This window comes from Trichosurus vulpecula, chromosome 8 (genome assembly GCF_011100635.1).
Source record: "Trichosurus vulpecula isolate mTriVul1 chromosome 8, mTriVul1.pri, whole genome shotgun sequence".
NCBI classification, from domain to species: domain Eukaryota; kingdom Metazoa; phylum Chordata; class Mammalia; order Diprotodontia; family Phalangeridae; genus Trichosurus; species Trichosurus vulpecula.
The window spans coordinates 114,587,192-114,614,900 of NC_050580.1; the positions used below are offsets into that span (position 1 = coordinate 114,587,192).

A 27,709-nucleotide genomic window follows, 5' to 3' on the forward strand; every position below is an offset into this window, starting at 1 on the left:
GCTTTTAGCACAGTGCCTGGTACATAGTTAGTATTATATAAAAGCTGACCATTATTATTATTAGAAAGTAGGTGCTTAATAAATGTTTAGTGACTGATACACAGGAGTTCCTAGGTTTCTTTGAACCATTTTACCATTTCTTTGAGTGCAATGGTATTGTTTTACATTCATATACCATGATTTGTTCAGCCTTTCCCCAGTTAATTTGTTTTCAGCTCTTTGCCACCACAAAAAGAACTGCTATAGATCTTTTTGTCCGTGCGTGTCAATTTCTTTTTCCTTTGTTCTCTTTAGAGTATAGGTATGGTGATAGGATATGATTATTGTTAAGTAACTTTTGGATCAGAATTCCAAATTGCTTTCCAGAGAAGCTGGACCAATACACAACTCTACTAACAGTGTGCTTAATGTGCCTGTTTCCCCGCAGCTCTTCCAATATTTATCATTTTCCTCTTTTGTCAACTTTACTAATATTGTGTGCTAGGGGGACTTTCAAAGTTGCTTTAATTTTCATTTTTCTAATTATTGGTGATTTGAAATACTTTTTCACATAGTTATCGTTAGCTTGGATTTCTTCTTAGAAATCTATCTGTTCATGTCTTTTGACATTTATCCATTGAGGAATGCTTCTTAAAATTTTGAATCAGAAAATGAGCCCTTTATCAAAAAAAATTTGCTGCAGAGATTTTTTTCCTCAGCTGTTTCCCTTCAAATTTTAGCTTAGCTACATTGATTTTATTTATTCAAAAACTTAGATTTTATGTCCTCAGAATTTTCCATTTTATTTTCTTTAATGCTCTCTATACCTGTTTAGTCATAAACTTTTCCTCATCCATATATCTGAAATGCAGTTTCTACCTTGCTCCCTTAATTCGTTTATGATGTCACCCTTTATATCTAAATTATGTATCCATTTGGAACTTACCTTGATATAAGGTATGAGATGCTAGTCCATGCCTAGTTCCTGCCACACTACTTCCCAGTTTTCCCAGCATTTTTTGTTGAATAGTGAGTTTTTAGCCCCAATAGCTGGGGTCTTTGGGTTTATCAAATTCTAGACTACTGAGTGTGAACAAATTCTTAAAAGTCCAAGTCTAGGATCAAAGACTTAGAATTAAAAGGTATTATCTAGTCTAATTCCTTCATTTTATTGGTTAGAAAAATGAGGTTTAGAAGGAAAGAGACTTGTTACATAGGTAGCATAACTGAGACTTGACACTAGTACCTATAAACTACAAATATAGTATTCTTCTATATTATAATGCCTCTCAAGTCTTTTTGAGACGTTTATATTTTGATTAGTCCTGAAAACTGTGTGTGTGTGTGTGTGTGTGTGTGTGTAAGTATACACACATATGTGTATGTGTGTGTGAGTATACATACATACAAATGCATATAGATATATACACATATAGCCACTTTGCTACTTATTTCTGTAACCTTTTACCTATAAAACATTTTGAGTGAAACCAGAGAGATTGAAAATTTCTACTTAGCGGGATTAAAAAGTACCCCAGAATGTGCTACTGTGAAGGTGATTTGTTGAATAAGAATAGCAAATTACATTAAATACTTTTAGTATTGAATTTGGGTGATAATGTAATAAGCCATGTAATTTTTTTGGTTGGGTCCTCCGATTTCATTGGTATTTAGAGTTGTTCTGAAGAAAACACACTCTCCCAATGCAGATCTGCAACTGCAGTCACAAAGTCTGGTAGTTTTGTAAAGTGAAGTAATTTGCCTGGGTCTTACAGCCAGTGTGTGTCTGAGACAGGACTTTAAACCCAGATCATTCTGACTTGAAGCCAAGTTCTTATCCACTATGTCATGTTGTACTTCTACTGATATAATTAATAAGAATAAATTAGCATGTGATAGCAATAACTAGTTTTAAAATAAGAACTAGACTTTTTCCTGAGAAGAGAAGGTGCCAAATCATAACTTTTTCTTAAGGGTGGAGTCATGTACATCTTTGGAGTGAATGGTTTATTTCATATTGGAATTTGGGTCTCCTTGAGAGAACAGGAAAATATAGTATGAGCACCCTTCAGTCTCACGCTTAACAACCTCCCCTTTGGATTCAGGATCCGTTTTAAAAGTAAATATATTTTCCCCAGCTCCTCTTTTCCTAGGAAGCTCATAAAAATGGAATTACTGTGTTTTATTACTCAGTCTTGATGAGTGGTTGTTTGCTAGTTTGTTTTAGATAGATATTCTAGTGTCAGTATCTAAGTTATCCTGACTGCTGAAGCAAACACTAACTTCATTCTTTGTTTATGTTATAGCTGGCATCCAGCATCCAGTCATGGGGGACATGAAAACCCCAGATTTTGATGACCTTTTGGCCGCCTTTGACATCCCAGACCCAACCAGCCTTGATGCCAAAGAGGCAATCCAGGCCACCAGTGAGGAGAATGAGAGTCCTCTGAAACCAGCAGGAATGTGTATGGATGAAAGTGTGTCCTTGACCCATTCAGGGTCAGCTCCTGATGCCCCAGCTGTGAGTGTCATTGTTAAGAATACCAGTCGTCAAGAATCATTTGAAGCAGAGAAAGGCCACGTTAGCCCCAGCCTTTTACATAATGGATTCCGGGGCCCTGAACTTCCCCCGGATCCCCATGGCCTGGGACACAACTATGGGAAATTTGATTCTAGTTTTATGAATGGAGATAATGGTAGGAGTTACTCTGACAAGTTGGACCCACCCAAGTCAGAGCCTTTACCAACATTTAGTCAGTTCAGTCCAATCTCCAGTCCAGAGCCGGATGATGCTCTCAAAGACAATGGATTTGGAGAGAAACAGAAGCATTCTGAAAGCCCTTACTTCCCCCCACCATCTGTATACATCTCCACAGGGACTTCAGCCCTAGAGGTGCTTGGGAAGTTTCCTGTTCCAGAACTGAGTATGTTTGATCACTATTGCAAGAAAGAAGAAAAGATGGAACTCCAGGACCACCAGGAAAGTGATCTGGTTGCTAGTGAGAAGGAACATGATCAAACCATTGAGAAAGTGGTAGAATGTAAGAAGGAATTGGTAGATGAAGATGAGTTCTTTGGAGAAGCTCTGGCATTTAATAATGTCCCTGGCAATAAAACTGGGGACTCCAAAGGTCTTGTCCCTGAGCTCAGTACTTGCTCATCAGTTCCTCCACGACAGCGCCTTAAACCAGCTCATTCTAAGTTGTCCTCTTGTGTTGCAGCTTTGGTGGCCCTTCAGGCCAAAAAAGTGGCTGGTATTTCAAAGGACGATAAGGCTAGTATTACAAAAGAATATTTAGGGTCTATTAGAGAAGGCTCTAAGGGTAGCCCCAAAATGCCTAAATCACCAAAGAGTCCCAGAAGCCCAACAGAGACCACAAAAAAAAGTATCAAGCCTCCGGACAGCCCTGGGAGTATCTGTAGTGACAGCAGTGGCAAAGGATCCCCATCTGTGGCAGCCAGCTCCCCACCAGCAATTCCCAAAGTGAGAATCAAAACCATTAAGACATCATCAGGGGAAATTAAGAGAACTGTCACCAGCATCTTGCCAGACCCAGATGACCTGAGTAAGTCTCCAGTTGGGTCCCCCATGGGCAGTGCCGCTGCAGAGGAGACCAGTGTTAGATTCTCTCCATTAGTGGCACCAAGGGACTTGCCAGAGTGTGAGACCTGTAGTATCTCTACCCAGACTGCAGATGATCTTTTGTCAGGGTCTGTTCTGGATGCAAAGAGCCCCCAGGATGATGGGAAAGGAGATGAAAGCATGAGCAAGCCCAACGAAACTTTATCACCTTGCCTCAACTCCAGTAGTAGAGTTACAAAGGTGACACCTGTGGTCTCTCAGCCGAGCAAGAAGCAGCAGCAGCAAAACCTGACAGTGCCGGCATCTCCTGTGGCCCCTGCCAACCTCCTCCCCAAAGCTGTGCATCTGGCAAACCTGAACTTGGTCCCCCATAGTGTTGCTGCATCTGTTACTGCCAAGTCCTCTGTGCAGAGGCGGAGCCAGTCTCAGCTAACACAGATGTCAGTGTCTCTTGTACACCAGGTGAAAAAGGCTGCTCCTGTGGTGGTGGAGGTCTTTAATAAAGTTCTCCATGGTGCCAACCCTGTGCCCATATATGCCCCAAACCTCAGCCCCCCTGCTGACAGCAAGATTCGATTGCCATCCAGTGGTTATTCCTGCCTGGAGTGTGGGGATGCATTTGCCTTAGAGAAGAGCCTGAGCCAGCACTATGGCCGGCGTAGTGTCCACATTGAGGTTCTGTGTACCCAGTGTTCTAAGACCCTGCTCTTCTACAACAGGTGCAGCCTGTTAAAACATGCCCGTGACCATAAGAGCAAGGGACTTGTTATGCAGTGCTCCCAGCTGCTTATGAAACCTATCTCTGCAGACCAAATGTTTTCACAGCCCCCTGCAAACTCCCCAGCACCAGCACCCCAGCCTCTCCCTGCCTCTCCTAAATCCAGTCCAGTTCCTGGGAACATCAACCCTGCTGCCCCTGTGATGCCGCTCTACCCAGACCCACTAAGACTTGTCCGGTATGGGGTCAAATGTCTTGAATGTAACAAGCAAGTACAGGATTATACAGCCCTGGCTTCTCATTACCAGAGGACGGCCGAGGAGACTGAGGGTCTGGTAAGTGAGCTCTACAAATTGGGCTTCCTGGCTCATCTGCAATAAGTGTGTGAATAAAGGCTGCAGTAATAAGCAGCTGGACATGTAATCTTGGTTTATGAACCCCTGGGGAAAACATCAAGGCTTTAGAATGATGGGTCCTAATGTGGTTGGCTTTTCTTGGGAAAAGTCACCTCTGTGTGATTAAGGAACATCCCTGGAGTAAATTACAAGTACAGGTTGGTTGATTGTTTCTATCTATTTAATTAAGATTAGTAGTTCTGCTCCAATCCAGGACAGTTTTTGATGTGACAGGAACAGTATCTTGGGCACTGCCTCACTTGCCAAGAACCAGCATGGAGCTTCTTCGCTGTAGGGACGACCTGTCTCACCTTAGCTGCATTCACTGCATTTCCCACCTCAGCTCATAATTGCAATAACCTTTCAGCATAATAATGAAAATCTCATTCTTTTGTCTTCCAGCTTTGTAGTGGATGTGCCTATTTTTCAAGAAGGGAGCACCTTAGTCTAATGTGAATGCTGATAGAATTTGTGTAAATAACCTGTTGCCTTCTGAGTTCTGAGGCAAAGGCTTTTTCAGGCTGCTCTTCTTCACTGTGGTCTGAGCAAATTATCTTCTCATGTCACCCACAGAAGCAATGCTCTGTCACCTTTTTTCCCATTCTTAGTTGTCGTTGATTTGATCTGGGGAAGAAGCTCTTTGAATGACAATGAGTTCATTACTGTGATATCCTATCACAGGCTTCTCTGTGAAGCAGGGTTCTGGATTGACCATCTGAGGGCACTTGAATGTGAATCATTGTGTGTGTAGGTAATCAGCCATTTGTATTTTTTTTTCCTTTATCCCTTCTCACTAGGGCATGGTTCCCCTCCATTCCTTATCTAGGAATGGACCACATTCTGAGCTGAGGTTCGTGTATCCCAGGAGCAAAGATAAGATAAAGCTATTTCTTCTTCATCCCATAGGAATCTGTTCCAAATTCTTAGTAAACTTTTCTGGTTCTTCTAGTGGAACTGAAGTTTTGTGAGACAGGCAGTACAAAGTGTGTATGTTGAGGGGGAGGGCAAAGGAAGGTAAAGCCATATTGATCTTGTATCTAGATCTTTCATTTCTTCCGCTCTTTTCCTCTCCCAGATATTTAGTAGACATATTTCTTGTCTCCCAATGTAACAGCACATACTCATTTACTATTTATTTAGTTCCAGGCACGTTGCATACAGAGACAAAAATAAAACAGTTCCTGCCCTCAAGGAGTTTACAGTCTGCTGGGAAGTTATATAGCCCATATATGATAAGCATAGTATAAAGAAAATGTAGGAAGGAGTGAGCATAGTAACTAGGGAGATCTGGGAAGGTCCTATAGAAGGGACACTTGAATTGAACCTTGAAGGGAGAGGTGGACATTCAGGATTTCATTCCAGCTGTGGGGAATAGTTTGTGTGAGTGCCCCCAGGAAATCTCTGCTAGAGGGTTTTTCCAGCCTGGTACTTACTGTACATACTCTCCCTCCTCTGCTCATCATTGACTTTTCTATATTCAAAGGAAGGGAAGATTCCATCTCGGGAACTGAAGGCTGAAGCTGATAGCTGTTGGCTTTGGGTTTTGTGAGAGAGTGTCTCAGTTCTCGATTAGAGTATTTAGGTAGAGATTCAGGCCCAGCATTAGAGGCAGGAATGGATTGGTACCTCTTTCTTCCATTCTGGGGGCTTCCAGATGATGAGAAGGTAACTCCTGGAATGAATCCATTAGTGATCTCTGTCGGTTTTTATGTTTCCCCTAAAACTCAAAGGCACCTATGTTGAACAGGGATATTAGTAAATTAGTTTCCCAGTCTTCTTGTATGCTAGGAATAGGTTGATCCTTTGCTGGTTCGATTAGTTTCTCTTCAGTGATTCTTCTACCTGGAAGGATAGAGAGTAGGACAATCACACTGGCCCAGCAACTTCAGTGAGTTGTCTGTAGGTCTTTGTGGTTGAATTGGGTAGCTTCTAGATGTTCTGACTTTCTTCAAGCTTGTGTGAGGAAATCAGATTCAGGGAACCTTCAGGGGGAGAAATGGTACTTAAACAATGGAAACTAGAAAGGCTCTTGGATTTAGAAGAGGCTAATAGAGAAATCTGGAGAGAGGGAATAAGTCAAGCAGTAAATATATTGATTGTCTACTCTGTGTCTGTGTTAAGTATTATGGACCAGAAGCTGCCCTGAAGGTCAGGCCAGACCAGGAGCTTGAGGGATGGAACATGAGGGCGCTAAGGTCTAAAGAATCATTTTCCCTTTAAGTAGGGAGATCACAGAATTTCATAGTTGGAAGGGATTTCAATAGCTATCTCATCCAAACCATATGTGAAAAAAAAATGCCCAGTACAAGACATCGAACAAATTGTCCTCCAGTCATTGTTGAGAGCCTCTTTGACTCTGAGGTGTTCAAATTGTTCGAAAACTTTTTCCTGACATCAGACCTAAATTTACCTCTTTGCTCCTGGTTCTGGGGAATTCTGAGGCTAAGGAGAAGTTACATTTCTCTTACACGTGGGTCTTTCCAGGCCTTGAAGCCAGCTAGCATGTCCTCCCTGAGTCTTTTCTTTAGGCAAAATATCCCCATTTTCCCTCAGCTGTTCCTCATGCGATACGGACTTGAGTTTCTTCAGTATTCCAGCTGCTACCCTTCGTATATATTTTAGCTTATCAGGGTAGTGTCTAGAGCGGAACACAGTGCTCTACATCAGTGGTATCAATCTCAAATAGAAACAAGGGCCACCTATTGACTTAGAAAACCGCAAGTTAACGTTATCTGTGCCTTACTGAATTTTTAATTTGTTAAACATTTTCTGATTACATTTTAACTTAGTTAGGGCCACTTGGGAGTGTGGTGGGCCTGGTGTTTGACCCCTCTGCTGTAGATACTGTCTGACCTGGGCAGAATACTCTGGGACTTTCGCTTTCTTTTTCTTATGGCTTTCAATATAGTCTTAGATTGAAATAGATTTTTGGTATGGCACAGCACACTGTTGACTTATTGAATAATGATGATGATGATGATGATAGCTGACATTTACATAGTGCTTAATACGTCCCAGGCATTGTACTAAGGGCTTTACAGATATTTTCTTGATCCTTACAACAACCCAGGGAGGTAGGTACCATTATTATTTCCCTTGGACAGATGAAGAACTTGAGGCAGACAGATGTTAAGTGACTTGCTTAGGGTCACACAGCTAGCGTCTGAGGTTGGATTTGAACTCAGGCCCACTGCTCTTTCCACTGTACCACCTAACTGCCCAGCTTGCTTTTTTTCTGACAGATTGCTGTCTAACCAGGCTTTCTCATCTTGTGCTTTTGAAATCAGTCTGCCTTACGTGTGATCCTATGGAAGCTCTTCTCCTAGATTCAGCCCCGTGTCCCAGCCTGTCATGGTCTTCTGGGATCCTAACTCTGTTATCCACTGGGTTAGGTATCTGATAAATTTACTGTCCATGCCTTTATCGAAGACACTGCTAAAAATGGTTTTAAAAAACACAGGACTGAGCACAGATCTCTGGGACACTATGCTGTTAGCCTGCTCCCAGGCTATGACTGTTGTTTGAGTCCAGACATTCAGCCAGTTCCAAATGTGTCCAAATGGACTATCACTTAGCACACATCTCTTCATCTTTCTCACAAGAATAGCATGAAATGTTTTATCGAGTGCTTAGCTAAAATATCCACAATGTTCTCTTGCTCTACCAATTTAGTGTGTGTTCAGTGGCTGATAGTTAGGTCTTAAGTTCAGCACAGTGCCTCAGATCTTTATGAAATCCAACAGAAAAAAGGAGAAGTTTAGGAATGGCTTTTCCCTGTGCTAAGTGGGAAGAGAATCTTGCTCTACAAAAGTCCAGGCTACTCTTTTACGTTTTTAAAAATTAATTTTATTGGTATCTTTTGTTTTTACATTATCTTTATTCAACTACTCTTAAGGGAAGTGCAATCTAGTTTTATCCCTGATTTTGATCAGTAAATCAGGGAGAGCCACAATTAGAAGACAAGAGAAGAAATTTTGAGCTTGGCATCAGAGTGGTGAATCCAGGCAGACTGATTTATATTTTGTTACTTTGTCTCAGATGGTGTTGAAGCCCACTCATTCAGACTGGAACACAAACTCTCTACAGATGCCTGACTTTTGTGATCTCCTCTCTTTTCTTTCCAGACTTGTCAGGTGTGTCAGATGATGCTGCCCAACCAGTGTAGTTTCTGTGCCCACCAGCGCATCCATGCACACAAATCTCCTTACTGCTGTCCAGAATGTGGAGCCCTCTGCCGCTTGGCCTATTTCCAGACCCATGTGAAGGAGAACTGTCTGCACTATGCCCGAAAAGTGGGCTTCCGGTAGGTGCTGCTGGACTTTGACAGCTCCTTAACTTTGTTACTGTAGCTTCTTTCTAAATGTGGGCCACCTTTCACCTTTCTGGGACCTGGATTTGAGAGATGCATTAGGGTCTGACTCTAGAGATGTTGCATTGCAGGTGCCTTCATGTTTGGCTGATGAATGACATCTGATGGGAGGGAGGGATCTGGAGCTAGGGACAGACTTTTTTCTTGGAAGAGAGGGTGGTATGTGAGGGAGCTCTTCTGCCCAGTGTAGTTGGGATATGCAGCCACTTATACTGGAGAATGAGGTTTCTACATATAACTGACTTAATTACCTAAGACTCTGCCTTCGATAATCCCCCTCTGGACTGGGCATACTCTGCAATAGTAAAACATTTTTATTTTCTCAAGAGGAGGAAGGAAAACAAAGAGGAGGGAGATGGGTATATGTGGAAATATTTTAGCCTTAAAGGACATTTGTTGGGAATATTGAAATACATAACAATACTTTGAAATTTGCTCTTATATATCTAAAGTCACTTTGTTGCTTTACGTCGATGCATTGCGTACAACTTAGTTTGCTTATAAAATTATGTTTGACGTGTAATAGTTTTAAGTACAGTCTATCAGAGCTCTTTTAGGTCTTCTGACAACTAGCCCAGTGTTCCTTCCAATATATTGTGCTGCATTCCAAGATAGCCTTTTATAGTAACAATTCATTGTGTGGCAATAATGATTCTGACAATAGTCACAAGTCTATTAATGTAAATGGAATTGTAAGCTACTGAACGCTAAGGGCCCTAGTGTCAATTTTTGCCACTTTATCAGAAGTGAGCAAAATTCTGAATAGAAGAAAATCCACATTCTCTAATAAAACAAAACTGCCTTGGTTTTTTTAATTCCATTTTCTCACATGTTGATAGTGGTCTGCCATGAAGGAAAGCAGATACAGATGCAGTAGTATTCATAGGCCTTTTAGAAGAGCTTAAGTATGTGTTAAGCCACAGAATGAGCTGAGGCTAGTGAGGAGGGCAGCATTTGACAGCTAGGAGATATACTAGATAGACCAGTGGACCTGAAAGCTGGGAAGACCTAAGTTCAAATCCAGCCTCAGATACCTACTAGCTACGTGACCCCAGGCAAGTCATTTTGCTTCTGTCTGCCTCAGCTTTCTCATCTGTAAAATGAGGATGATAACACCCATCTCTCTGAGTTGTTGTGAAGCTAAAGCGAGATAATATTTTTAAAGTGCTTTGCAAACCTTAAGGCTATATATAAATTCTAGCCATTGTCTCTTATTAGCATAACAAAATTACCTGGTTTTTTTTTTTTTCCTTGAAAGCTCTATCAGGGAAAAAAAAGAAGAGTTAGGAGGCATGCTTGAGGTAGATTGGTGATGATAAATCTAAAGAAGTCAGAGCTGCACAGCTCTTTTTTTTTTTGTCTTATATTTTCTTTACCAAGGAAAGTATGGTCTTAGGACTGGAAAGAACAGAACAAAAGTGATTATTAAGGAATTCATATCCAAAATAAGTAAGGAGATAGTTAAAGAGCTTCTAGCTTTCCTTGATGAGTTCATATCAGCAGGTCCTGAAATCAGCTACATCACAGGGTACTGAAAGAACCTTTGGATGTGATTCTGAACCATTGTCAATGATCTTTAAAAGATTGTAGTATCATCAACAGCTGTCATCTATTAAATGCTTACTGTATACTGGGCACAGTGCCAAGTACTGAAGATACAAAGACAAAAATGACATTGTCTCTGCCCTTTAAGAGCTTGAATTCTGTTCAGGGGAGAAAGCATGTTCTTCTGAGAGTAATTGTATACAAAATAAATACAAAGTTGTATATGGAGAATAGGATAAGAGAAAGAAGAATTTTTGCCCTGATTTTCAAACAAAGGAAATGGATGGAGTCTGTAAGCTACAGCCCCTTGAATATGATTTTGATTCCTAAAAAGTTTTAGAATGTATTTCAAGGGATGGCAAGGGAAAGCAGTGATCACAAAGAGTGGGCATGGCCTTATTGAAAACAGGTCCTGTCAGACTAACCTTGTCTTAAAAAAATTTTTTTTTCAACTTAACAAAAAAATTTTCTTTTCCCCCCATCTCCCTCCTACCCCATTGAAAACAAAGAAAACCAAAACCCTTGTAATAAATATGCTTAGCCTTGTAAAACAAATTCCCTCATTGGCCATGTCTAAAAAAATGTCACTCTCACCTTAGTGCATCAGCTCTTTGTTAGGAGGTAGATAGCATGCTTCATCATTGGTCATTGCATTGAATAAAGCTCTTAAAGTCTTTTAAAATTGTTTGCCTTTGAAGTGTTTTTGTTATTGTATACATTTTTCTGATTCTACTCACTTAACTCTGCATCAGTTCCTATGTCTTCCTAGGATTTCTTGAAGCCTTTCACCATTTCTTAAGAGTTTAGTAGTATTCCATTACATTCATATACCATAATTTGTTCAGCTATTCCCCAATTAATAGGCACTCCCTTGGTTTTCAGTTCTTTGCCATCACAGAATGAGCTGCTTTAAGGTTTTTTGTTCATATTTGTCAGTTTTTTTTCCTTTGATTTCTTTTGGGTATAGACCTAGTGATGGTATTGCTGAGTCAAAAAGTATCATGACTGCTTAGTAATTTTGGGAGCAGAGCTCCAAATTTATTTCCAGAAAGACTGAGTGAATATACAGCTCTACCAACAGTGCACTGATGTGCCTGTTTTCCCTCAGCACTTCCAATATTTGTCATTTTTCTCTTTTTGTCAGCTTTACCGATCTGATGGGTATGATGTAGACCTTCAAAGTTACTTTAATTTTTATTTCTCAAATTATTGGTAATTTGAAGCACTTTTTCATATGGCTATGGATAGCTTAGATATCTTTTTTAGAAAACTACTTGTTCGTATCTTTTGGCCATTTATTCATTGGGAATGCCTCTTATTCTTATAAATTTGAATCAGTTCCTTACATATCTTGGAAATGAGCCCTTTGTCAGAGTAGTTTGCTGTAGGGATTTCCCCCCCAGTTAACTGTTTACCTTTAAATTTAGTTTAGCTACATTGATTTTATCTGTGTAAAAACTTTTAAGTTTTATATCATCATAATTTTCCATTTTCTGTGATGCTCTCCATTCCTTATTTAGTCATGAACTCTTCCTCTAATTTCTACCTTACTTAAAGAAAGGTAATTTCTTTATGATGTCTCCCTTTATGTCTTAATCTATCCATTTGAGGCTTATCTTTAACCTTATTTTCTTTTTTGACAGGGTTGCTAGACTAGTAGATGAGAAATGCTTTAAATTTACTTTATCTAGATTTTAGCAATGCATTTATCATAGTCTCTTAAGCTTTTCTTGTGGAGAAGATGTAGAAAAGTGGGCTACACAGTAGTACAATTAGGTGAAATTTGAATTGGTTAACAGGAAGACCTAAATGGTAATCATTTGTGTAGAAGGAGAGCTATACATGGAGTTATCTTCCCACCACCACCACCCTCTCCACCCCCCACCCTCCCAATAGCTGGACTTAGCCTTGGGTAGCTTGCTTACCTTTTGATTAATCAGTGACTTGGATGAAGGCAGAGATTGCATGCCTATCAGATTTGCAGGTGATACAAAGCTAGAACAAAAAGTCAGAATCCAAAAAGTTCTTGATAGAAGTGAACATTGGGCTGAAGCTAATATAGTGAAATAAAATAGGGATAAATATAAAATTTTACACTTGTATCTTTAAAAAACTGAACTTCACAAGTGCAAGATGAAGGAGGCTTAGCTAAGCAACTATTTGATCTGAATAAAATCTTAGATCTTTAGTGGTCTGTAAGTTCCATATTAACCAATAGCCTAACGTGACAGGCAAGAAAACTAATGCAAGCTGCATGGAAAAGTGCGTTATGCAGTAGTCTTGCTTTACTTGCTCTTGTCCAAACACTTTGGGAGTATCATGTTCAGTTCTGGATTCTACCTTTTAGGTAGGTTTTTAATATGCTAGAGAGGACTAATATCCAGAGATGTTGAAAGGCCTTGATTTCTGCTATTTGATGGAAGGAACCAGGAATATTTTACCTGGGAAAGGGAAGACTTAGGAGTGTGAAGAAATGGTAACTTCAGATATTTGGAGTGCCATTACGTGGAACAATGACTCTGACCTCTTAGGCAAGATCTCAGAACAGTGGGTAGCAGTTGCAAAGAGGCAAATTCAGTTTTGATATAAGAGAAAACTTTCTAACAAATTGTACTGTTTAAAGGTGGAATATATTGTCTTGGAAGGTAGTGCCCCTTAACCTCATTGGAGATTTTCAAACAAAGACTTGAATGATTTTTTCTGTGGTGTGTCATAAAAGAGGAGGTTTTTTTCAGGGACGGTTTGGACTTGATGAACTTGGAGACCATTCCAATTCTAAGATTCTGTGATAATGACAGCTAAATCAAAGGACATGTTGACAATTCTCCTTGAAAGAATTAAGAAGTTGGCAGAGTTGGTTTTGTTTTCTGCCCAAAGGCAACAAGAAGAAGTTTGATTTCATGGGGTATTTGATTATCTTGCCAAACCAGAACCTTCAGAGAACATTTGCACATACCATTGGAAGGGCAATCATAAATACAAAAGGACAGCCTAGATTTTTAAAATCAGTCTCTTTTGACTGATTATGACGGTAAGTTTGTATATCTGCACCGAACAACAGAGTACCTCATGTACTTTGTAAGGAAGCAGTGAAAGCATTTAAGAAGATGAAGCTGGAGTATGGCTGGGCCTGATATGTAGAAGTGATCTGTACTAGAGGCGACACCAATTTAAAGGCATGCAGGGGTGTTATTCTAAAATATCTCAAACTGGAGAAGATTATAAAAGAAAGGAAAAAAATCACAGGTGGTGGTTCCGCTGAAAAATCTCAAACAAGATGACACTAGCAACTTCCAACCCATATGTCTACTGTCTCGTTTCTCTAAAATATTTATGATAAATAACTTATGCATGATCAAGGGGTATCCTTGAGAACATAAGACAAACAAACAAGTTTTCATAGACAGTTTTCTGTAGTAGAGAAAACATTTTAAGAAGCTGCATGGAGTAATGGTTATTTTTGGACATGCTGTCTAACAGACTTCCTCCCTTAGCCTCTGTTTCCTCATCTGTAACAAGAGGGCATTAGATTTCTTGGCCTCTGAGTTCACTTAGAACTCTGAACTGATGATCTGTCATCTTCCGAGTTGTATTCAAATCTCATGTCAGGCATCTATCTGCTCCGAGATCAAACAGCTTAACCCAAGAAGTTCAGCTTGCTTTTCTGTAACATGGGGCAGTGGTGAGGACAGCCCTTTGCAAACTTTAGAATATCATATAGATGTGAAGGATTACTTATTAGCTTCATAAAACTTTCTGAGAAGTCTATAAGTCTGCAGTCCATTTATTTATTCATTTATTTGTTTGTTTTTTAACATTTGCCTAACACAAAGTAGAGAGTCTATGTGGTTTTCATATCTATGTTCAGTCTATACTATGACAGATGCCCCTTTTAGTAATTTTGTTCACTGATTTGTCAGGGGTTGAAATCAAGACCATTGTAAAGCAGGGGGAACATGTGCTCACCCGTTTTTTTTGTCAGTTTCATGGTAGATATCCTGTACAGAAACCAAACAAAGGAAGGGATTTCCTGTCGATGGCGAGATTCTCTAAATGGACCAGTTGATACATGGCCCTAGAACAATTATATTAAACCCTGGGACTCAACACCTTCACATTGTAATGTGAAATAGATCATTTTAACCATCTACACTGCAAAATGATGGATAAAAAATGCCTGTTGCCCAGACTATGACATACATTTGGGTGGGCAACCTGTTAAGAGAGAAGAGAGTTATGTATGCGCATTCATCTGTATAAAATCTTGGACAAGTGCTACAGATGGACAGTGAACTGGATCTGGAAATCAGTAGGAAAGGAAGAGAAAGGAAGGCCCTTGGGAAATTTTACACTGCTTTTAATGATCCCAAACTTCTCATTGTAGCAAAATCCTCTCTTCAACACCAGTTACTCTCTCAAGGATGCATATTGCTGAATCATGGAACACATGATCTTGGAAGAATCAGAATGAAAAATATCCCAAAGAGCAAGACAAGGCATGTTGCCTAGGATAAGTGGTTTAAAAGATTTCATTGAGGACCTTAACTTCCTCATCTGTAAGTGCCTTTCCAGGTCTAACATTCTGTGAGTTTTATGTGGCTATATGTATCTACTTGATAGGAAAAGGAGGTAGGCTGGTTACAGAGGACAAGAGAAAACAAATAGCCCAAGCACTGCTTTGGTACCTGGAGAGATTAAGAGGACTGAGAAGGGCTTCCAACATACTGGGGTGGATCCCCTTTAGGGCATGTAGGGATATAAAGGTGAGAAGATGGGAAACAGTTGTGATCTGCATGTGTGGAGGGCATACTCACCCAGATAAAATTGTGGATTTATCAGTTTTTAGTTGTGTGACTTTGCACCATGAGGCAGCTTGATTGTGGATAGAGCACCGGGCCTGAAGTCAGAAGGACCTGAGTTCAGTGGGCCTCACCCACTTAATAGCTGTGTGACCCTGGGCAAATCACTTAGCCTCTGTTTGCTTTGATCCACTGGAGAAGGAAATGGTAAACCATTCCAGGATGTTTGTCAAAAAAACTCCACGGACAGTACTGGTGTGCTGTGGTCCAAGGGGTCGCGAACAGTTGGACATGACTGAACAACAACAAAGTTTGCACTATATCCTTAGTACTTTTAGGCCTAATCAGGAGAACAGGAATGTATTCCCTAGCCCCTAGATCAAAAGATTACCAGAGGAAACAACAAAAGAAAAAATGACTGAATACGTGTTCCCTCTTTTCCAAATGTCCATTCCTCTGGAAGTAAAATTAATATTTTGTTGAGAGGTAATATGATATAGTGCAGAGAACACTGGACTTAGACACAGGAAAAGCCTGGGTTGGAATCTTGCCTCCAGTACTTAATAGTTGTGGTGATGGAGGAGACATTTACTTTTTGAGCATACCTGTGGTATGCACTTACTTAGAGAAGGCAGCATGACAGTGGATCAAGAACTCACCTTGAATAGTTATATGAGATTCCAGGCCGTCTTGGGGAGGGAGGGGAGAAAATCTGGAACTCAAAATTATGTAGAACCGTGTGTGGTAAACTAAAAATAAATAAATAAATTAAAAAAAAAACTCACCTTGAAGTAAAGAGTCTGTCCTGCACTGGACATGTACTAGTGATATGACCATGTGACTAACTAGTCTTGTGCCTGAGACAGAAGACAAAAATTACCAACCTTCTTTGGAGAAGGAAGTTTGTACACCATGGAGTTCCTCATTCTGATAAAACTACAGATCCAAACCTCCTTGCCTATATCTATATCTATATCTATATCTATATCTATATCTATATCTATATCTATATCTATTTTACGAGGTTCTCATGAGGGTAATATGTGTAAAACATTTCAGAAATCTTAAAATACTATTTCAGCTGTCATTATTTGAGTCATTTTTGTGGGCTGAGGACAAACAGTACAGGAATTTAATTGATTTGATACAGTAGTTTAACATAAAGGGTTTTTTTTTGATACTATAATTAATTATTGGGCCAATGCTGATCCAGTCTGATAGTCATCCAAAGAGTGGTTATAGTTTGAACCACTCTTGAGGTAAAGCCTGTTCTAGGCTCCCAAGACAGTGACTGGAATCCCTGGAATTGAAATAAATTGAAGCTAGTTTGCTGTTTTGCTATCCTGTACTGGCCCCACCCCTTCAGACCTCCAGGGGAACTAAGAACTTGAATGTTATTGTGTTTGTCCTTCATTCTTGAAGAGGACCGTGGCATCAGGGAAATGACGGCATGACTTGCAGTTGACTTTGATTTGAGTGAGGGAGGGCTGTGCAAGGTCACGAGCCTTCTGGGTCCAGGGGCCTGATATTCATCAGGATGACTGGAGGTGGCCCAGGATGCAGTGGGAGACCCTGGCCCTTTTAGGCAAAGGCCTCTTCAGGTACTCATTTAGAGTGAGGTAACACCCATTCAGTGCTGGCCTAGAGCATTTACTAAGCAATTACTGTGTCCCAGGCACTGTGCTCAGCACTAGGAATGCAAACACAAGCGAGCCAGCTTGCCCCTGCTCCAGAGAAGCTTGCATTCTAAAGGAAGAAAACAAAACCCAAAGGGAAGCTAGAAAGGGAGTGGGAGAGGGCACTCACAAGGGGGCAACGCAGCTATCAAAAGAGAAGTTCAGAGAGTTGAGTGGGGAGTGAAGAGGAGCAAGGCTGGGACCTACTGTGAAATAGCAACAGCGTGCAAGGTAGGCAGTCACCAGTCAAGAAAGAGAGCTCTGCACTTCACAAGGTTGAATCTCTCAATGACCTCATGATGTTGGCAGGGCAAGTATTAGCTGAACTTAGAGCTGTAGAAACCAAGAGCAGGAGTCATTAAGTAACCTGGCAGAAGTCATACATAGCTAGTCAGTGCCTCAAATAGGGCTTCAATCCAGATGTTCTGACAGACACTTCAGTCAGTACCCTTTCCACTAACACCCCATACTGCCTCTAAGAAGGCATTTGTCTCCAGAGATCTCAGATTCCTCTGTAAGCAGCTATTGTATATACCTTCTGTTAAAGGGGACTTCACAGTGTCAATTAGTTATTCTGAATTTCAGTTGATTTACTGAGTGAATCGAACCAAGCAACAAACATTTATTAAACTTCTACTTTGTGTTTGTGTTTTAAGTAGGAACCAGATCAAATTATCTCTGTATGCATTCCTTTACTCATAAATAAGACCCAAGTATGTATATTATCAGTCAACAAACAATAACCAACAAATATTTATTGAGCACTTTTTTTTTCTATAGCCCCATATTTTATTATTTATGTAGAAAATGGAAAATTGGTAAGATTGCCATGTGACCTGTTATTTTGTGGAGCCCCATTCTCTAATGGTGGCTTACCAGTGATTGGGGGAACAGTTATTTAAAGAGAAGGTGATATTGCTAACTGTCAAGTAAAAGATTGGAAGTTGTTCTTATGCACACAAACCTCAGCACCCTCCCCTAAGAGAGATAGAGGAATAGAAGAACTCTTTCCCACTCTTACAAACACTCACCGCTCAAGGCTGACCTTGTTGGGGGTTAGGGTGGGGCTGTCAATTTAGTATGATCCTGGGTTCTACATGCCCTCAGTGCTGACCTTCTATGGAGATTTTAAAAAAAGAATTGAGTAAATAGTTCTTTTATGGTCTCTTTAGGAAGACTAGATGTGGTACACATCAAAAGATAGCAATATGGTAGGCTTCAGATGAATGGCATAGATAATTGAGTACAGTAAACATTTATCAAAAGATCTACTGTTTGTAAAACATTGTGATAGGCACTAGGAGATAAAAAGAGAAATGAGATAGTTCCTATAAAGAACAAGCAACTTATTGGTAGAGAGCTCATATGTCTACAAAACTACAATATTAAGTTAGAACATAATAAGTACATAAAAGTTTAAAATGCTTTAAAGAATTCTGAGGAAGGAAAACCCTATTTCCAACTGAGAAAATGGGGTGACTAAATAAATGGGTATCAATATGTATCATTTTTTAAAAATTCAATTTTATTTTATTTTCGGTTCTGTATTCTCTCCACTCCTCTCCCTTTCTCACCTATTGGGAAAGAAAAAAAAAAACTAAACCCCATTACAATTATGTGTAATCAAGCAAAGCAAATGCCCAAATTAGGAATGTGGTGAGGAACTCCCCCCACCCCAGTATTCTTCGGTATACACTCCTGAGTTCATTGCCTCTCTTTCTGGAGGTGAGTAGCCTGTTTTCATCACGAGTCCTCTAGAGCTGTTGGTCAGAGTTTTTAAATCATTCACAGTTGTTTGTCTTTACAGTAATATTGTTATTATATAAATTGTTCTCTATACTTCACTTAGTATGTATCACTTTCTGCTCTGCCTGGAGAATAGTAGGCCCCTTCACCTTATTTTCTTAAGATATGGCCATCTGGAATTCCATTTCTCATTCCTTTATTCCTTTTTACAGCTTCTGGAGAAACATAGAGGCCTCAGGAGGGGCTCATCAAGTCAGCACATGAGGTGCAAATTCTGAGGCCTGTGTCCTGAACTGTCTTTGCATACTTTGAGACTTCAAAATAGACCTCATCCATCCACGTATCTCCTCCAGAAACACAAATCACAATCTGACAACACTCTTTGTGCACCTCTTTTTTTTTATTAAGATATTTTATTTTTAGTTTACAACACTCAGTTCGTCGTCATTCTGAGTTCCAGATTTTCTTCCCCCCTCCCCCTCTCCAAGATGGCATGGAATCCGGTATATCTTCTACATATAACTTCACAGTGAACTTATTTACACAGTAGTCAAGTTGTAAAGAAGAATCATTACCAATGGAATGAATTGTGAGAAAGAAGAAACAAAACAAAAAAAAAAAAACAAAAGAAAAAAAAAGGAGAGCAGTTTGCCTCAATCTGCATTTAGTCTCCATAGTTCTTCTTCTGGATGTAGATAGCTCTCTCCCTCGTGAGTCCTTTGGAGTTGTCTTTGAACATTGTATTGTCGAGAAGAGCGAGGTCTATTAGGGTTAGTCATCACAGAATCCATATATCTGTGGTTGTGTGTAATGTTCTCTTAGTTCTGCTGTGCTCACTCAGCATTATATCATGTAGGTTTTTCCAGGTTATTATGAAGTCCAGATCCTCCCCATTTCTTATAGTACTCCATTACATTCATATACTACAACTTGTTCGGCCATTCCCCAATTGATGGGCTTGCCCTTGATTTCCAATTGTTTGCTGCTACAAAAAGAGCCGCTATAAATATTTTTGTACATACAGGAACTTTTCCCACTTGTATGATCTCTTTGGGATACAACCCTAGAAGTGGTATTGCTGGGTCAAAGGGTATGAACATTTTTATAGCCCTTTGGGCATAGTTTCAAATTGCTCTCCAGAATGGCTGGATCAGTTCACAACTCCACCAGCAATGTAACAGTGTTCCAATTTTCCCACATCCTCTCCAGCATTTCCCATTTTCCTGTTTTGTCATTTTGGCCAATCTGACAGGAGAGATGTGGTACCTAAGAGTTGTTTTGATTTGCATTTCTCTAATCAGTAGTGATTTACAGCATTTTTTCATATGCCTATAGATATCTTTAATTTCTTCCTCTGAAAACTGCCTGTTCATATCCTTTGACCATTTCTCAATTGGGGAATGACTTGTATTCCTATAAATTTGGCTCAGTTCCCTGTATATTTTAGAGATGAGGCCTTTATCAGAGACACTAGTTGTAAAGATTTTCTCCCAATTTTCTGCTTCCCCCCATCTTTGTTGCATTGGCTTTTTTTTATACAAAATGTTTTCAGTTTAACATAATCAAAATTATCCATTTTGCATTTTGTAGTGCTCTCTATCTGTTGTGTCATGAATTCTTTGCTTTTCCATAAATCTGATAGGTAAGGTATTCCTTGCTCTCCCAAATTGCTTATAGTATCAGCCTTTATTCCTAAATCATGAACCCATTTTGACTTTATTTTGGTATATGTTGTAAGATATTGGTCTATGTCCAGTTTCTGCCCTACCATTTTCCGATTTTGCCAGCAGTTTTTGTGAAAAAGTGAATTCTTAGCCAAGAAGCTGGATTCTTTGGGTCTATCAAAGAGTAGATTGCTATAGTCGTTGACTACAGCGTCTTGTGTACCTGACCTATTCCACTGATCTATGACTCTGTTTCTTAGCCAGTACCAGGTAGTTTTGATGGCTGCTGCTTTACAGTACAGTTTAATATCTGGTATGGCTAGGCTACCTTCCCTAGCATTTCTTTTCATTAATTCCCTAGATATTCTAGACCTCTTGTTCTTCCAGATGAATTTTGTTATTATTTTATCCAGCTCTGTAAAATAATTTTTTGGTAGTTCTCTGGATATGGTGCTGAATAAATAAATTAATTTGGGTAAAATTGTCATTTTTATTATATTAGCTCAGCCTAACCATGAGCAACTGATATTTTTCCACTTATTTAGATCTGACTTTATTTGTGTGAAAAGTGTTTCATAATTGTATTCATATAGGCCCTGTGTCTGTCTTGGCAGGTAGATTCCTAAATATTTTATAGTGTCTACAGTAACTTTTAATGGAATTTCTCTTTCTATCTCTTGCTGTTGGGCTTTGTTAGTAATGTATAGGAATGCTGAGGATTTATGTGGGTTTATTTTATATCCTGCAACTTTGCTAAAGTTGTTTATTATTTCAAATAGTTTTTTACTTGATTCTCTAGGATTTTCTAAGTAAATCATCATATAATCTGCAAAAGGTGATAATTTAGTTTCTTCTTTGCGTCTTCTAATTCCTTCAATTTCTTTTTCTTCTCTTATTGCTACAGCTAACATTTCTAGTACCAAATTGAATAATAGGGGTGATAATGGACATCCTTGTTTCACCCTGGATCTTATAGGGAATGCATCTAGCTTATCCGCATTACATGTAACTCTTGCTGATGGTTTTAGGTAGATGCTATTTATAATTTTAAGGAAGGCTCCGTTTATTCTTGTGCTTTCTAGTGTTTTTAATAGGAATGGGTGTTGTATTTTATCAGAGGCTTTTTCTGCATCTATTGAGATGATCATATGGTTTCTGCTAGTTTTGTTGTTGATATGATCAATTATGCTGATAGTTTTCCTAATATTGAGCCAGCCTTGCATTCCTGGAATAAATCCTACCTGGTCATAGTGTATTATTCTCGTGATAAGTTGCTGCAGTCTTTTTGCTAATATTTTATTTAAATTTTTTGCATCAATATTCATTAGGGAAATTGGTCTATAATTTTCTTTCTCTGTTTTGACTCTTCCTGGTTTATGTATTAGTACCATATTTGTGTCATAAAAAGAATTTGGTAGGACTCCTTCACCCTTTTCCCCAAATAGTCTGTAAAGTATAGGAATTAATTGTTCTTTGAATGTTTGATAAAATTCACATGTAAAACCATCTGGCCCTGAAGATTTTTTCCTAGGGAGTTCATTGGTGGCTTATTCAATTTCTTTTTCTGAGATGGGGTTATTAAGGTATTTTACTTCCTCTTCTATTAACTTGGGCAATTTATATTTTTGTAGATATTCATCCATATCCCTAAGGTTGCCAAATTTATGGGCATACAATTGGGCAAAATAATTCTTAATTATTAATTTCCTCTTCATTGGAGGTGAATTCACCCTTTTCGTTTTTGATACTGGTGATTTGATTTTCTTCTTTCTTTTTTTAAATTGGTTTTATTTATTAATTTAATAGTTTTCTTGATTTCAATTTTATTAATCTCTATTCAGTATTTCTAATTTGGCATTTAATTGGGGACTTTCAGTTTGTTCTTTTTCTAGCTTTTTCAGTTGCATGCTTAATTCATTGATCTCCTTTTTCTCTATTTTATTCATGTAAGCATTTACAGATATAACACTTCCCCTAAGAACTGCTTTTGCTGCATCCCATAAGTTTTGGTATGTTGTCTCATTATTGTCATTCTCTTGAATGAAGTTATTAATTGTTTCTAGGATTTGTTCTTTGGCCCACTCATTCTTTAGAATTAGATTATTTAGTTTCTAATTAATTTTTAGCTTATTTTTCCATGGTTCTTTGTTACAAATAATTTTTATTGCATCATGATCTGAAAAGAATGCTTTGACTACTTCTGCCTTTCTGCACTGAATTTTGAGGTTTTTATGCCTTAGTACATGGTCAGTTTTTGAGGATATGCCATGTACCACTGAGAAAAAACTATATTTCTTTTTATCCCCATTCAGTTTTCTCCAGAGGTCTATCATATCTGCCTTTTCTAAAATTCTGTTCACTTCCTTAAATTCTTTCCTGTTTATTTTGAGGTTGGAGTTATCAAGTTCAGAGATGGAGAGGTTGAGGTCCCCCACTAGTATGGTTTTGCTGTCTGTTTCTTCCTGTAACTCCCTTAACTTCTCCTCTGAGAATTTGCTTGCTATACCACTTGGTACATGTATGTTAAATAATGATATTGCTTCATTGTTTACAGTACCTTTTAGCATGATGTAGTGTCCTTCCTTATCTCTTTTAATTAGATCTATCTTTGCTTTTGCTTTGTCTGAGCTTAGGATTGCTACCCCTGCTTTTTTTTACTTTAGCTGAAGCACAATATATTCTACTCCAGCCTTTTACCTTTACCCTGTGTGTATCCCCCTGTTTCAGATGTGTTTCTTGTAAACAGCATATTGTAGAATTATGGATTTTAATCCATTCTGCTATCTGCTTCCATTTTATAGGAGAGTTCATCCCATTCACATTCATAGTTATGATTACAATCTGTGTCTTTTTCTCCATCCTATTTCCCCTGTTTATGCTTTTGTTTCTCCCTTTCCCCTTCCACTCCTCAACAGAGTTTTGCTTTTGACTGATGCCTTCCTCCGTTTACCCTCCCTCTTGATTCCCCTATCTTATCTTACCATTTTCCCCTTGCTACTTCTTCCCTCCCTTCTGACCACCCCCCTCCCTTTTTCCGCTTTCCCTTCCTACTGCCTGTAGAACAAGTTAGATTTCTATACTTATCAGGGTATGTTATTCCCTTCTTGAACCAAATTTGATGAGAATAAAGCTCAGATACTGCTTTTCTCACTCCCTTCTTTCCCTCTACTACAATATATTTTGTGCCTCTTCATGTGATGTATTTTATTCTTTTCTACTACCTCCTTACCTCTTCTACCAGAACCATCCCTTTATATCTCTTAATTATATTTTTATCATTATATCGGTTATTTTATACTGATACCCACGGTCTATGAATATCCTTTTCAGTTGTCATAATAAGTAAACTATTCTTAAGATTGACATACATATAAAACATATAAAACCAAAATAATCCAATATCAGGATGTAACGAATTAGCCTTATTGATTAACTAGGAGTTTTTTTCCCCCATTTACCTTTTTGTGTCTTTCTAGAGTTTTGTATTTGGAGATCAAATTTTCCATTGAGCTCTGGCCTTTTCATCAGGAAGGTCTGGAATTCCCTTATTTCACTGAATGTCCATCTCCTTGCCTGGAAAATTATGCTTGGTTTTGCTGGGTAGTTGATCCTTGGTTGTAGTCCAAGCTCCTTTGCCTTTCAGAATATCATATTCCAGTTTCTCCTGTCATGTAAAGTAGAAGCCGAAAGATCCTGTGTGATCCTGACTGTAGTGCCGTGATATTTGAATTGTTTTTCTCTAGCTGCTTGCAATATTTTCTCTTTGACCTGGTAGTTCTGGAATTTGGCTATAATATTTCTCAGAGTCTTCAATTTGGGATCTTTTTCAGGGGGTGATCGATGGATTCTTTCGATGACAATTTTACCCTCTGGTTCTAGGACCTCTGGGCAATTTTCCTTAAGGATTTCATGGAAGATACTGACCAGGCTCTTTTTTTCATCATAGCTTTCAGGTAGACCAATAATTCTTAGATTGTCTCTCCTGGATCTGTTTTCCAGGTCAGTTGTTTTTCCAATCAGATATTTCACATTTTCTTCTACTTTTTCATTCTTTAGATTTTGTTTGACTGATTCTTTTTTTTTCTTTTTTTTCCTTTTTTTTAAATTTATTTAATGTATTTAGTTTTCAGCATTGATTTTCACAAAAGTTTGAATTACAAATTTTTTCCCCATTTCTACCCTCCCCCCACTCCAAGATGGCATATATTCTAGTTGCCCCGTTCCCCAGTCAGCCCTCCCATCTGTCACTCCACTCCCCTCCCATCCCCCTTTCCCTTCTTCTCTTGTAGGGCAAGATAAATTTCTGTGCCCCATTGCCTTTGTATCTTATTTCCTAGTTGCATGCAAAAACTTTTTTTTGTTGTTGTGTTGTTTTTGAACGTCTGTTTTTAAAACTTTGAGTTCCAAATTCTCTCCCCTCTCCCCTCCCCATGCACCCTCCCTAAGAAGGCAAGCAATTCAACATAGGCCACATGCATATCATTATGTAAAACCCTTCCACAATACTCATGTTGTGAAAGATTGACTATGTTTTGCTCCTTCCTAACCTATCCCCCTTTATTGAATTTTCTCCCTTGACCCTGTCCCTTTTCGAAAGTGTTTGTTTTTGATTACCTCCTCCCCCCATCTGCCCTCCCTTCTATCATCCCCCCTTTTTTATCTTCTTCCCACTTCTTTCCTTTGGGGTAAGATACCCAATTGAGTGTGTGTGCTATTGCCTCCTCAGGTCAAAGCCAATGAGAGCAAGATTTACTCATTCCCCCTCACCTGCCCCCTCTTCCCTTTCTGCAGAACCACTTTTTCTTGCCACTTTTATGCAAGATAATTTACCCCATCCTATCTCTCCCTATCTCCCTCTCTCAATATATTCCTCTCTTATCCTTTAAATTGATTTTATTTTTTTAGATGTCATCCCTTCATATTCAACTCACCCTGTGCCCTTTGTGTGCGTATATATATACCTACATATATACATACATAGACACACACATATGTATATATATGTATACACACATATATATGCATATTCCTTTCAGCTACTATGATATTGAGGTCTCATGAATCATACACATCATCTTTCTATGTAGGAATGTAAACAAAACAGTTCAACTTTAGTAAGTCCCTTATGATTTCTCTTTCTTGTTTACCTTTTCATGCTTCTTTTGATTCTTGTGTTTGAAAGTCACATTTTCTATTCAACTCTGGTCTTTTCACTGAGAAAGCTTGAAAGTCTATTTTATTGAAAGTCCATATTTTGCCTTGGAGCATGATACTCAGTTTTGCTGGGTAGGTGATTCGAGGTTTTAATCCTAGCTCCATTGACCTCCGGAATATCATATTCCAAGCCCTTCGGTCCCTTAATGTGGAAGCTGCCACAATATTCAAATTGTTTGTTTCTAGCTGCTTGCAGTATTTTCTCCTTGACCTGGGAGCTCTGGAATTTGGCGACAATGTTCCTAGGAGTTTTCTTTTTGGGATCTATTTGATGAGGCGATCTGTGGATTCTTTCAGTTTCTGTTTTACCCTCTGGCTCTAGAATATCAGGGCAATTCTCCTTGATAATTTCTTGAAAGATGATATCTAGGCTCTTTTTTTGATCATGGCTTTCAGGTAGTCCAATAATTTTTAAATCATCTATTTTCTAGGTCAGTGGTTTTTCCAATGAGATATTTGACATTGTCTTCCATTTTTTTTCATTCCTTCGGATCTGTTTTATAATATCTTGATTTCTCATCAAGTCACTAGCTTCCACTTGCTCCAGTCTCATTTTTAAGGTAGTATTTTCTTCAGTGGTCTTTTGGACCTCCTTGTCCATTTGGCTAATTCTGCCTTTCAAGGCATTCTTCTCCTCCTTGGTTTTTTGGAGCTCTTTTGCCATTTGAGTTAGTCTATTTTTTAAAGTGTTGTTTTCTTCAGTATTTTTTTCAGCATTTTTTGGGTCTCCTTTAACAAGTCATTGACTTGTTTTTCATGGTTTTCTTGCATCATTCTCATTTCTCGTCCCAGTTTTTCCTCTACTTCTCTAACTTGCTTTTCCAACTCCTTTTTGAGCTCTTCCATGGCCTGAGACCAATTCATGTTTTTCTTGGAGGCTTTTGGTGTAGGCTCTTGCACTTTGTTGACTTCTTCAGGCCGTATGTTTTGGTCTTCTTTGTCACTAAAGAAAGATTCCAAAGTCTGAGACTGAATCTGGGTGTGTTTTCTCTGCCTGTCCATGTTCCTAGCCAACTAACTTGACCCTTGAGTTTTTCGTGGGGGTATGACTGCTTGTAGAGCAAAGAGTACTTTGTTCCAAGCTTGAGGGGATGCGCCGTTGATTTCAGAGCTATTTCTATATAGCCAGCTCTGCCACTCCAGCACTGCTCCTTCCTCAAGAACCACCAACCCGGACCTGACACAAATATTCAGCAGGCTCTTCACTCCTGCTCTGATCTGCCACTTAATTCCTCCCACCACATGGGCTTGGGGCCGGAAGTAACTGCAGCTGTAGTTCTGTAGCTGCACCTCCCCCGCTGCCCCTGGGGCAGTGGCCCAACCGTGAACTCTGTCCCCAGCAGCTTTTCCCACTAACCTTCTCTGTTGTCTTTGGTGTTTGTGGGTTGAGAAGTCTGGTAACTGCCACAGCTCACTGATTCAGGGTGCTAGGGCCTGTCCTGTCCGGCTCCTCATCTGGCTGGTCCTGCTGCCTCCCACGCTGAGCTCTGCTCCCCTCCACTCTGTGCATGATAGACCTCATCCAGAGACCATCCAGGCTGTCCTAGGCTGGTTCCCTGCTTCCCCCTGCTATTTTGTGGGTTCTGCAGTTCTAGAATTTGTTCAGAGCCATTTTTTATAGGTTTTTGGAGGGATATGGTGGGGAGCTCATGCAAGTTCCTGCTTTCCAGCTGCCATCTTGGCTCCACCCCCCACCCCCATCTGTTTGACTGATTCTTGATGTCTCATAGAGTCATTAAGTTCTACTTGCCCAATTGTAATTTTTAATGTTTTGTTTTCTTCCTTTATCTTCTTGATCTCCTTTTCCATTTGGTTGATTTTACTTTTCAGCAAGTCATTTTCTCCATTTATATTCTGATTTTCCTTAACCATTTCCACGATTTTACCTTTTAAAAATTTGTTTTCCTCATTGAATTTTTTAAATTTTTTCTTTTACCTCCTTAATTTGGTTTTTAAAGTCCTCCTTGAAGTTCTTCCAGGAATGCTTTTGGTCTGGAGACCAGTTCACTTTCCCTTTTGAG

General features: G+C 39.2%; 1 protein-coding gene across 5 annotated transcripts in view; it reads left to right on the plus strand.

The window, feature by feature from the left end:
* The window catches only part of ZNF592 (zinc finger protein 592), a 70,260-nt gene that overhangs the window by 34,178 nt on the left and 8,373 nt on the right, over positions 1-27,709 (plus strand). For all 5 annotated transcript variants that reach the window (XM_036735600.1, XM_036735603.1, XM_036735602.1 and 2 more), the window contains 2 exons: positions 2,286-4,615; positions 8,800-8,978. In XM_036735600.1, coding sequence (XP_036591495.1) covers positions 2,306-4,615; positions 8,800-8,978 — 2,489 coding nt within the window. In that variant the 5' untranslated portion in view covers positions 2,286-2,305. The remainder of the gene's footprint in view (positions 1-2,285; positions 4,616-8,799; positions 8,979-27,709) is intronic.